The 13089-nt window shown below is 38.8% G+C and overlaps 2 protein-coding genes across 2 annotated transcripts in view; both read right to left on the minus strand.

Moving 5' to 3' along the window:
• The window catches only part of colgalt2b (collagen beta(1-O)galactosyltransferase 2b), a 20918-nt gene extending 15082 nt beyond the window's left edge, over window positions 1–5836 (minus strand). The window contains exon 1 of the mRNA XM_016471724.1: window positions 5521–5836. Coding sequence (XP_016327210.1) covers window positions 5521–5750 — 230 coding nt within the window. The 5' untranslated portion in view covers window positions 5751–5836. The remainder of the gene's footprint in view (window positions 1–5520) is intronic.
• Window positions 5837–10429: 4593 nt separating this feature from the next.
• LOC107676598 (uncharacterized protein C1orf21 homolog) overlaps window positions 10430–13089 on the minus strand; it is a 34301-nt gene continuing 31641 nt past the window's right edge. The window contains exon 6 of the mRNA XM_016471178.1: window positions 10430–12004. Within this exon, the coding sequence (XP_016326664.1) occupies window positions 11963–12004 (42 nt within the window). The 3' untranslated portion in view covers window positions 10430–11962. The remainder of the gene's footprint in view (window positions 12005–13089) is intronic.

Consider the following 13089-nt stretch of genomic DNA (forward strand, 5'->3'; position numbering starts at 1 on the left):
TGTGTGTGTGTGTGTGGGTGTGTGTGTGGGTGTAAGTGTGAGTGTGAGTGTTTGCTTGCTTTGCAGTGGCTCTGCCCCTATGCATGGGTTGACGTGGCTGCCTGGCTCTGTAGATTGAGGAGGGGGCAAAGGGGCTTGTGAAACCCTTGCTGTACTCAAATTCCTCCAGCCACCCTCTGTCAACACAGCTCTGCCATGTTATACACACAAACACATCTAGAGTGTGATGCTAGTTCATCCCCCCTCATGACATTTGACATCTTTTTACAAGTACATAATTACATTCACATTAAAGGTACCAATACATTTCATTTGATACAGCTGCAAACTAGGACCTAAGAGATCCATCCAGAACAGTTTAGCTTAATCTGCTTTTCAATTGTTCTCCTATACATCTGTTCTGGAGTTATCACAAATCTGATAAAAGCAACAAAAGCGGTTAAATTAGTTGTAAACACATATCTGTAAAAACACGAATGCTTTTCTCAAGAGTGCATATAGGATCATAGACTAGTCGGTCTGGAAAGCAGGAGAGATTCCCACAGTTTCACCTGACACACTGACAGAGTTTATCAAACATTCACATGAACTCAGAGACTCTTCCTTCATCTTCCTTGTGAATATAAACACATCTGCATGTGAAACACTGTGAAAAAGGTATGTGATATGTGCTTATGCACAGAACAAGAGCAAGACAAAAAGTGTGAGAGAAAAAGACTGAAGAGGTAGACAGATAGATTGATTGTTTGCACTGCAGACAATGTTAGTCATCCCAGTGGTTTACCAGAAGGATGAAACTAGCAGAGAGCAATAAAACTGCATTTCCCCTCCAACAACATAAACCTCCGTCACCTCGAAATACCTCACTATATGTCACTGCAAATCTGCTTGCTTCATGCACGTCTACCTTTTGTCAAGTGTGCCTTTTGGGACAACCTAAAACAACGGTCTGTGACTGTGAGAAAAGTCCCAAAAATGTCTACATATTACCTGGAGAAAGTTACGCAATAGCAAATATTTCATTAGCAGCTGCATTGGACCTCAGAACATTTTGAGCCAATCAACAGAACCATAAAATGCCATGTGACTAAACACTCCAAAACTGCAAACAAGTGTTGCAATGAAAATGCTGCAATATCCACTATAAAACCATGTCATTTTTACATAATAGTATTGTGCATGTGCAGATTATTTGGTCACCTGCCCTGACCCAAAACACTGCACACCAATAAACTACTATTCCAGCTCGACTCTAGACACCCATGACTAAAGTCTGCAATCGTCCTGCCGTCTGGACTTTGTGCACTATTGTTCCTCTACACTTGAACCTGCTGGGTTAAAGGCCTTTTGGGTTTTGGGTGGATGGGATAGACAACTGAATTGAGGTAGCTGTTGTTGGAAAGAGCAGAAACTAGTTCTGGACATGTTGAAAAGGACAATAGTGAAGGAGAAGTTAGGCTATAGACCCCATCAAACACTGCGCCAGGGTTTTATTAACAGCAAAACTCATGCAAATCTAATAAAAACACAAACACACTCAGAGCTGTAATGACATACACATGATCATTTACATATCTGACTGTCAGATCAATACCCAACATATCTCTATTGTTTTCTCAAACCCTTTGTTATAGCTATTCAGCATGCTTTGTTTATTTAGCTTGCCAAAATGCCCAGCATTCCTCAACAACAGCATCATAACTGCTGGAACGAACACCTGAGTCTGAAGGAAAACTGCTCACATGGTTGTCAAGAAAATCACATCATACCGATAAGGCTAGTAAACATACACAAAAGAGCAGTTGGCTCTTATAAACGAGTCTGTGTTCAGTAATTTTGACTGTAACTTGAGCAGTCATTTCGAACTTATGTCAAAAGCTGTGTTGGCACCATTATCTTGAACACCGTTTTGCTAATTACAGGACTGTGCCTTTAGGGAACATGACGCTGGATTCACACTCTTCCTTCATTATTACTTAAGACTGTCTGAGCCATTAATCAAGACACTGTCAGAGGAGATTGTTTTCTCTGGCTCTCTTGTTGGTGCTAACAATTCTCTTCAGTGTTACAGTAGCTTAGCTCCTGCTAAAGTCAAACAATCACAGAAACTCTTTATGTAATCAAAGTTCCTTTTAGGTTGCGATGAAATGGAAGTAGCGACAGATCTTTTCGTTCTTATTGTGATATACATTTCAGTGAAACAGATTATCGAAAAAAATCTTGGTTCTCTCCATCAGTTGCTGATTGGATGGAAGCAGATCTGAATGCGATCGTGAATTTATTTCATTTCATGTGGACCATCTTGCCTACCTTTTTAAGTACAGTAGGCCTAGTTACCTACAAGTACAACTATTATTTATTTGAATAAAAAAATATCCATAACTATTAGTTAGGATTACAGTAATAAATGTATCAAAAATGTTGCTTTTCCTGTTCCAGTTATGCTATTTAACTATTTTTTTCAGGCTAGTAGAATTAACACACAAAAAATTATAGTGTAAACAACTCGTACACTTCATACTACTTACCTAACAAATAAGAGAAGACAAAGTTGGGCAGAGAGATGTCATTGTGGTTGACCAGTGCGCGTGGCCAATAGGGATGGAATGTGGATTGTTAGGCCACTTGTGGTGCCCCTGTGTAATTTTCAACAGTTCCCCTCCCCTGCCCTTTCCTCTCACTCCATCCTTTCTTCCCCCTAATTCCCCACATTCTTTCGCAAAGCAGTGAGACTTTCAGCCTGTCATTTGACTGCTCCGTTTCTTCAGTAATCTCTTGTAGGTCTTCATAATTGTGCACATACACACATACAAATGTCCACAGGCAGCTAAAGTTGGCATGAAATAAAAATTTATCCTATCTATTTTCTAAATGGATTTTATAGATCCAATTGTAAACAATTTATCCATGCATGTTTTTTTTTTCATTGTTGCTGACTTGTAATGTTTAATCAAAATGTCATAACCATACCTTTCAGTGAAAATGACAGACTTCTCTCTGGTGACTTATGCGCTTGAAAGTTTGCATTTATCTGCATCCACTTTTGATTGCAAAGCCTACATCTCAAAATCCAATCAACAAGCAATGGACACTCAGACATACATCACAATAAGGAAAAAAAGATATGCTGCTACTTCCGTGCAACTTTAAATTCAATACTAAGTATTAAAGATTGCCTATGTAAACAGCAAGTTAGTTAGTCTGTGTTAGCAGAGTTTAGCCTATGGTGCAAATGACATGCAAAAGGATTCAAAATGAATTTCACTTCATAAATTTGTGCCTCATTCAAAACACTCTCCAGTTAAAACCTGCCAGAAGAAATGAATGTAAAAAGTGGTAAAACATAAGGCATAACAGAGAAGTGGGGTGTACTGTCAGCCCAAACACATACTGAATGTTTTCCAATCAAAGCAGCTCCGCTCAGACTGTGGAGCAGCATAGAGAGGAGAGGGAGATGAAATTAAAATTGTGTGCCTCCAACCAATTGGGTTGCGTTTGTGTTTAACTGGATTAACTGGATACGCAAAATACCAATTTTGCGTATCCAGTTAATGTATAATCTGTTGCACCTTCGCATATTTTGTGTATATATGTCTACATAATGTAGAATGTGTACATACTGTGTATAAATGTGTATTGCTAACTGCATGTACATACTGTGTATAATGTGTAGTGCTAACTGTAAGTATGTCTAATAGTACACTGTGTGTACTGACTATATGTATGTGCATATTGCACATTGTCATCTGTTGAGGTCTGTATGTTTATATGTAAATTGTTTCTGCACTGTCTGGAGCACGCTCCCAAGAATTTCACTCACCAAGGCACATGTGCTGTGGTGATGTGACAATAAAAATGACTTTGACTTTGACTTTGACTTTGAATTGATTTGGAAAGAAATGTAATGTAAATCACTTGTTTACCCTAGGAAAAGCTGAAGGGAAGAGAGGATAGTTCACAGATCATTCATGTTCATCATCTGTGGTATATGAACACAGATAGAAAGTGAGCATGAAAGAGACAAAGACATTAAAGGGGTCATATGATGCTTTTTTAAAGATCATTATTTTGTGTATTTGGTGTAACAGAATATCTGGTATTGGTTAAGACAGCTGACTCCACTGTGATGTGACCCTGTCTGTCTCTCTCTCTCTCTCTCTCTCTCTCGCGCGCTCTTTCGCTCTCTCTCTCGCTCTCTCTCTCTCTCTCTCTCTCACACACACACACACGATGCACAAAACTCCACATTTGAACGGTCAATAGCAAATACTTAAACTAATAACAAAACAGTAGCTGATTCAGAAGCGCCAGATTGTCATAGCAAAGTCAGAATTACCTCCTCTCCTAGGTTCACGAAACGGTCGTCCATAAAATGCATTGCTGTTCTGTTGTAAGTAATCTTAAAGATTCCTAAATGCATCTACTTTCGGAAGGCCAAATAAAGTGCGTTTGCTTTCGCCTAGAAACACACAGCGTCTCCCTGACATGGCTGCTTCAACACTAACTGCTACTGAAACCACACCTTCTTTCTCTGCGTGCACATTTGGGCGGTGTTATGCAAATATTTCCACATAGTGAGGTAGATATGTGGGGGCGTGTTAGAACGAGCCGTTTTAGGGGGGCGTGGCAGAGTCTTAACTTTGATAAAGAATATCTCTTTGGGTTTGAGACTTTAGTCTTTGCAACTTCAGGGATCTTATCTATGCACAATCAGCTTGTAACACTCCAAAGAGAAAGGAAAACTTGAAATCTCATCATATGACCCCTTTAACTTTGGTCCCCTCTCTTGTATTTATTGACAAATACAAGAAAGGGGCGGGGATATCTGAATCATTCATGTAACTACGAGTAAGTTGGAAGAATGTATTCTTACACACAAGTGTATGCGTTTCACCAGCGTTTTCAAATAACATTTCAGTAACAACAAAACGTTTACTAGTTAGAGCAAATAAATACAGGCATATCCTCGCGAGTCGAGTTCGCTTGAGAAAGTCACCGTACGCAGCTCATTTGATTTCTATGTTTCGGACAGCACAAAACATAGATATTGCAATTATCTATCACTTTTATTTCATTTGTTATTACACATATTACAAGTAGCCTATGTCATAGTTAAGACGGATGGTAGGGGCGGCTGCGCAAGACGAACGTCAACTAATTGCCACTCGAAAATTATGCTGACAGAAATTCTCCTAAAACTCTAATTATAAAGAGAACCGACTGGACATGTTGCTTAGCCAGCAAAAGCCTTTCATCTTCATTTAACGTAATTAAATCCGTGCACACACGCGTGGACAGTGCAGTAAACCCGCTTTAACAGGTCTGCTGCACGCAGACAGCGGCGTCTCTGTTCCTCTATCTGCCAGAAGGTTTTCATTAACCAAACCTTACCTGCGCGCACTTCACAATAACTCCACTATGTACCAGACCTTCTCAGTTTTCAACCAACACACTTGCTGCAAAGCAAACCATACACCTCTACAGCCGCACTCCATAAAAGTCCAGTTTGGAGAGTCTCACCATATCGCAATCCGGTCCTTTGGGTAGTCCAGGCGGTCGATGCAGCCCAGGTAGTACGGCAGGCTGTGCGCCGAGTTCCGAGCCAGAATCGCGATCATGACTTTGGGCTTGAGCAGGGAGGATTCAGGCACGGGATTCAGCTCCTGCACATGAGCCACAAGCTCCCCACGGCAGTTTTGCGCCATCAGAGCGCAAATCACAGCCACCGCCACGAATCGCTCAGCCGGCATCTCTGCCTGATGGACACCGCTGTGACAACCTGAGCGGGTGTGTGAGTGAATGTGAGGCTGGAAGACAGAGAGGGTGTGTAAAGAGGGGTAGAGAGAGGTGGAGAGGTTACCTCTTGACGAAAGTGGGTTGCCTTCTCCAGATTTTCACACCCTTCACCAGATGGCTGAAGGGTGAGATCTCAACTGCGCAAAGAACTGGTGAAAAACCGCTCAGTGATATCTCAACATGATAGCTTTATAGAATATATTTCACAGGAATGTAAATAAACAAACTATCATGATGCAGATGCTCCAGTGGCTATAGGTAGCTATTTAAATATCGTACTTACCGTAAAAGTCCCCCGAAGCAACCTTTAAGTTGGGTATGCGGATAGGCTAATGTATGCAAATATAATACGCAAAAAATAGAAAGGACTGTGCAGATTATTTACTAACTAAACATGTAATGGCGAAATAATATCTAATTGTTTATTTCTTATTTTGACTTTTAAAACACTTGTCCAGAGCTCTTTATTATTTCCTCCATTCTTTCCACATTGCTCATTAGCCTACTTTATCCATCGGGTGCTTGATCTCATTCCATTCCGCGTCTCTTGTATCCCATGATTCCCAACATTTCTGAGAGTTCAGTCATGACATCATCCAGTTCACTACAGCTGACACCTGCTGCTCTTTCAAACAGCTTTCACAATTTTTTCTGACATTTTGGTGGCTAATACCAGTACGTTGTATTGTATTCAGTAACTGTAGTAAATATGGCTAGGCCTGTCGCAATAATCAATATATCGACTTATCGCGCAATATATGTACATGACCTCAATAATTTTTGGTGACGCAATATATCGCCCATTATATTTACTTAAAAATGTATGTCACCATGTTTTGTACATTCCACTTGTGCCTGGGTCTTTTGCAGCTTCTCTTACATAATGTGGTGTAGTCATGAGGCGCTAGTTCAAATTTAAAAAATGCTTCTACAAAAAAAAAAGTTTAATCTGCAGATATGGTCTTGTTTAGGAATCTGTCTGTGCCTTTGTGCACACGGACATCTAACTGATAAGTAGGGATTGTGTTTTTCAGCAATATTGTGCACCCTTAATTTACAGAGAAAAGTAGGTCAGGAAAAAATCTGTAGATGGAAAAATCTCCATACAAGTTCTTTGTGCATTTTTCTTTTTTTCTACTTTGCACTTTTTGTTAGAAAATTTTTATTTAGCCTTCTATTTATTCAAGTTTTCCATCATTTAAATATTCTTAAAAATTAAAAGTTTGTTGTCATTTGGAAGTGTGTAGGCCTTCTTGCATTATTATGCAGTTACATTATGATTATATATATTCAGTGGCATAAAATGGTCTTTAAAATGACAATAATATCGCTTATCGCAATTATTTCTGGGGCAATAGGCCCAGTTGTTATCAAAAAGTTGTTATTGTGACAGGCCTAAATATGGCACACGGGCGAAATGAGATTACAGATGCATATTCTTAGACGTAGCCTAGTTGATTTCGTTTTTGACTGAAACTGCTCCCGAAGGGACTATTTTTCTCGAGGGACTTTTGACTTGCATTTCTTTGCGCTGTTTAAAACTACATTTGAACAAATGGCGACCCCTAGTGTTTACAATTGGAAGCGAAGAAGAAAGTAACTAAAAATAATGGTCTTGTTTAAATGTTAAATTAAAATTTTAAGGATTTAAATTAAATGTTAAGGATTTAAAAAAAAATAATAATCTTTTAATGTCAGATACCATTCAGCTGATTCTGTGTTTAGCCTGCTGGAATTCGTTTACTTTGCTAAATCCAGTTTAAGATGGTATCTGGATTTTGAAAATGTATTTATTTTTTGGCGTGTACCAGCTGGACATACCAGTCAGCGCTCTGTCTTCTAACAGCGTTCAGCAGCAGTTAGCATAACATCTTACTACATCTCTGTGCACTTTAAAGTAAAAAAAAAGGTTCACATATGGTCAAGAGACAAGTGTATATTAGACAGAGAACACACCGTTAAAACTGCAGGTTCTCCATCAAAACAATATTTGACATAGGGAGATATGAATGTATGTTTTCATAATTCGGCCGACAGAAAAACTCTCTGAGGACAGGTAAAGCAGAAGTTTGGCTAAGTTACTCTGGCTGGTGCAAACCTGGTTTCCGTCTGCTATGTCAATGACTATGTCTATGTCTGGTACAAATTCTCACATCAAATGAGTTATTCTGACAGTTTCTGCAATATTTTACTCCACCATGTGAGAAGTTTGGATCAGGCCACTGGTGTCAAGTCCCAAAAGAAATGCATACACTAGAGTGGCCTAATGTAACTTCAGAATGCAAGGAAGCTTGTGCTTTCTCTGTGGGCAAAGGTGACCGCTTTTAGTAAACTGAATGAAAGCAAGTTTTTAAAGAGGCTAGTCGAAGTTCTAGTGGGAATGTTTTTAAAAAGACGAGTGAATGGCAGAGAGCTTATAATCAGAGGACAGTAATGGATTACATGTATAAAGGGTTTTCTACAGTTAAAAGCAGTGTCAGGCATGTAGGAAGTGTTTAATGGTGGAGAAAAGAGGGACGGGAAGAGAAAAGTGAGATACATGCCGAACGAGGAGAGTGAAAAGAGGGAAAAGAGGAAGGAGGGCAAGAGAGGCCTGCTGAATTGAGTTAGATGTAATTGCTGTGAGCTCATGTTGGCAATGTAGAGTGACAACCAAGCCAGAGCTCTCACAGGGCTGAACTCAACTCTCTCACTCTCATACCAGATCTTTCTTTCCTCCATTTCTCCTACACACACCAGATGGAGATCAGTCACACACATTCACGCTCACACGCATTAAATCTACCTAAATGATCCCATTTTCATCATTCAGATCCACTTCAAACACACCAACCATCATGAAGCCCGTTCTGCTCCGTTCCCCCCACTGCTGTCCTCTAGAGAGCATAACAACCACTAGTACTAGATTAGCCTGGTAAAACTCACTCAGTCGTGCATCACACCAGAACTCCACGTGAGAGAGAAGAACACAGCCAAACCTCCAGAACATGTTGTTCTCTAATGAGGCAGCATTCACATGAGAAGGGATTTATTGGGTTTTACCTCACAGTGGAAAGAACAAGTCAATGTCTTTGCCCATATTCTTGCCCGTACTGTTCTCCACATGCAGAGCTGTATGAAAAAGCAAATGAAGCCTTCACCCTATAGATAAAATATCCACAGGTTATGCATGTGTAATATGTGATAAAAAAAAAAAAAAGATAGATTGACAGTTTACATGGGATGTACTCTTGACAAAAAATAAGGGCAATGTTTTTTTTATTTTAAATTTTATCACAAATGTTGTGCAAATTGTATTTTTGAAATATTCTTTATTATTTTATTTCATATAGTTCATATTTATTTTTAGTTTAATTTTTTTATGTAAATTGTTTTTATAATGAACTATGATATATCAAAATGATCAGTTTGGATAGAATACATATATATATAACAACTGTTTTCAACATTGATAATATAAGAAAGGTTTCTTGAGCACCAAATAAGCATAGAATGAATGACATTTAAAAACATTAAAACAGACAAAACCTCTTTTAAATTGTGAAATAGATTTACAATATTGCTGTTCTTGCTGTATTTTGATCAAATAAATGCAGCCTTGGTGAGCATAGGAGACTTATTTCAAAAACACAAAAATCTTGCTGACCCCTAACTTTTAATAATATGCTATATAAATATATTATAAATATTTAATACACAAAAGACATATTACATATTAACCAAGTTTACATATACATGAATATATAAACCTTAAACACTGATTGGCTGTGGCTCACAAAATCCTTTTTTTTTTTTTTACCTCAATCTCTTTGGGATTGAAAAGTTGCTAATCATAAATCCAACAGGAAGTAAATAAAAAAATAAAAAATAGTTTTAGAGTTATAGACATTTACTATTAATTTTACCTCTCAAATATGTATTGTTTGTGGCACTTTCTGCGTGTCCATTTTTTTCCAATTGTGCGGCATGAGAGATTTAAGCATTAATAAACACACAGACTCTCTAGAAGCACCAAGTAAATTAAAGCTGTGGAAGGAGCATATTAGAGTTTAACCACTGGAAACCGTAATGTGTCAGAATATCCTAAATACCCTGAAATGTCCACCGGTGCACTAGCAACTCAAATGAAGTAGCCTAGTAAAGGCATCAAAGTGATGAAAAGGAGTCATGAAATCTAAAACATACACGTTGATTTTATACAATTATATACATTTTAATCTAATAATATAGCATTTTATACATTTCTAGCATAGTTCAGCTCCATTCTTCAACCTGCAGGTGGAGACAAACCACAAGTAGTAAGTGAAATTAAAACGCACATATGCTTCGCGTTGGTCTGTCAACTTATAATGTCTCGTCTCTGTGTGGATTCTCCGAAAAGACGTGCTGTTGGACAGCTATTTTAACAATATAGTTAAACATTTGTACGGTTTGATATTAACCCATGGTGGAAATGTGATCTGCACATTTCTGCATTTGAAATTCGATCTCAGAAACCATTAAGTATTTTTAACGTTATGAGTCAGACCACCAACAGGAAATATGACGCTGTAATGGCTTAATGATGTTAGCAAAGCAGTACGTACACACACACAAATTAATCGGTGAGACAGCACACAGAAACCACAGCTCTTGTGTCTTATATTTTAATAGAAAAAGAAAACATTGAAAATAAAAATTAAAAAGGAATCAATCCAGTAATCATAACGACAGATGCTTGGCCAGCGTTGTGTCCCCCAAAGTGACCCCACCCCACCTCATACTGTTTAAGTCTAGAATGTCTATGAATTGTAAGAGACAACGAGAATTCATTTTAGCCAGCACGACTGAATACTTTTGCGTAAGAAAGGCAGGGTGAGAAATAGAGGTAAACACTGGCTAAACGCATACAGGCCTAAGACAAACACCTCATCCCTTTGACAACATTAACACAGTAAGACCTGGTTCTCTGACACAGATTAACACAAATACAGCCCTCGAAACACACAAAACAAAACAGACAACCCCAGTTCTCTGCCATAGTCTCTTCACAGTCCATTACCTGTATTAAAGGGCAGCATAAACAGTCAATACGGATCTTTAAGTTAAATGCTGCCAGTTTGCGGGTGGCTGTAACGGATATATTTGGATGTGTGTGTGGGTAACTAATTTTCAGAGAAATTTACAAATAATAGCAGGCTATACAAAATGAAAGTGTGAACCTGTGTGTAGAAAGAGGGTGTGGTGATAATTTTAGCTTTAAGTCTTTCTCTGTGTATGTGTGTGTGTGTGTGTGTGTGTGTGAGAGTGTGTGAGAGAGAGAGCGAGTGTGTTATGGGGTCACCGTACAGCCCTGACCTTTACAGCACAAGCTTAAAGAGGTATGATCTACGCAATAAGCAAAAAAAACAAACAAAAAAAAACATTTATGGAACAAACAAATCAATCTCGACAAATTAAAATAGGTCCTTCAAAAGGCAGGAGTCCATACTCAAATGTTCAAAAACTTGCCACGACGCTCCTATCAAAATATCAAAATAATCAGCCAGTTCGTTCATATAGTCGCTCTTCATAAAATATCTCTCGTTCAATCATTTCTCTCCCCAAAAACCCACATCACTCCATCTTTACATTCACTCCCCGTTATCTCTAGAGGATGTTCGTAAGCTCTCTTCTGGTTCCTCCATATGTCAGTTTTTCTCTGGCCTGCCACTTAAAACAAGGACTGGGAGGGGCATGTCATCTTTTTTCTCTCCATATCCTTTCATCTCGCTCTCCTTGACATAATCTCTCTTTCTCTCTCTCAGATGGCTTCGTCACAGCCAGGCGGAGGAAGGGGGCCGTTTCAATGCTGGCCGTAGGAGGAGAGGTGCGGAGGGGGACGGGGGTCCTCATTTCACGTCAGAGTGAGTCGGTGTTGATAATACATCAATCAAGCTGTTCTTTCTTCACCCAAAACCATTTAGATCTCCAAGCAAGGCAACCCCAAGAGAGGAGAAGGGGTCAAGGGTGCAACAGCCTATAAGGAAAAGTCCTGCATTCTCTCGCTCTCACAAGCACACGCTCTCACGCACTCGCACGCACACTCGCTCTCAGAACGACAGAGTGTTACAGACATAGGAAACACTGATTTTTTGAGTTCACACTCTCTCTATTTCCATCTCTGGCAAGATCTGGCGCCTCTCTGCTATGTCACATCCTCCTCCTCCTCTGAGCAGTAATCCCGCCCCTAAAAAATATGGAGAGAGAGAAAGATTAAATAAAAATGCTATAAGTGAATTTGAGTTTCTGTCCTAACTAGCAGCAAGAGTGATAAGCAGTTGCTCCAACCACAAATAAAACTCATTAGACCAAAATCCCGTTCCTCATGAATATTAAACAACTATGGATGAGAACAGATTGCTTATGGAAGCTAGTTTCTGGCACTGAATAAGAAATAAAAAGGTTTAAATCTCCCACTTCTGACTTTTATCTCACATGTGAGTTCACATCTCACAATTGTTTTTCTTGTTTAAGCCACAGAATAAAAAAAGGTAATTGCGACTTTTTCTCTCACAATGCTGACTTTTCTCTCGCAATTGCAAGAAATATATAAACTCACCACAATCTGATTTTTACAAACCTGATTTAAAGTCAGATTAAACTTTAAACATTTAGATGGTCAGGTGATTATATGGCAACCAATGTAGATATATTGACAACACTGTCTGAACAAAGAGATACAATTTCATAATTTATGAAATGCAGATAGCTACTTCTAAATGAGACTTTTTTTTTGCAGTATAAAAGCGCTACAACCCTTACATAACCCTGTCTTAATTAAAACAAAATCTAAAATGTTTTGATTTAAAGGGGTCATATGATGCTGCCAAAAAGAACATTATTTTGTGTATTTGGTGTAATGAAATGTGTTTTTGCAGTTTAAGGTTCAAAAAACACATTATTTTCCACATACTGTACATTATTGTTTCTCCTCTATGCCCCGCCTTTCTGAAACGCGTCGATTTTTACAAAGCTCATCGGTCTGAAAAGCGAGGTGTGCTCTGATTGGCCAGCTATCCAGTGTGTTGTGATTGGCCGAATACCTCAAGTGTGTGACGGAAATGTTACGCCCCTTACCATATGCCCTGTCCGGCCGGAGCGATGAGACAAAAACATGAAAACCCATTATAAACGAGGCATTTGTTGCATCCAGTGGGGACATAATCAGGATTATAATGACTTATACTGTCTTATTACGCGTTGCGTTGCATCACGCCGCGTAAACATAAAACCATGTCTGCATTTGTGATCGGAGAAATGACAAACAACAAG

This window comes from Sinocyclocheilus anshuiensis, unplaced genomic scaffold (genome assembly GCF_001515605.1).
Source record: "Sinocyclocheilus anshuiensis isolate Anshui unplaced genomic scaffold, SAMN03320099.WGS_v1.1 scaffold1403, whole genome shotgun sequence".
Lineage (NCBI taxonomy): Eukaryota > Metazoa > Chordata > Actinopteri > Cypriniformes > Cyprinidae > Sinocyclocheilus > Sinocyclocheilus anshuiensis.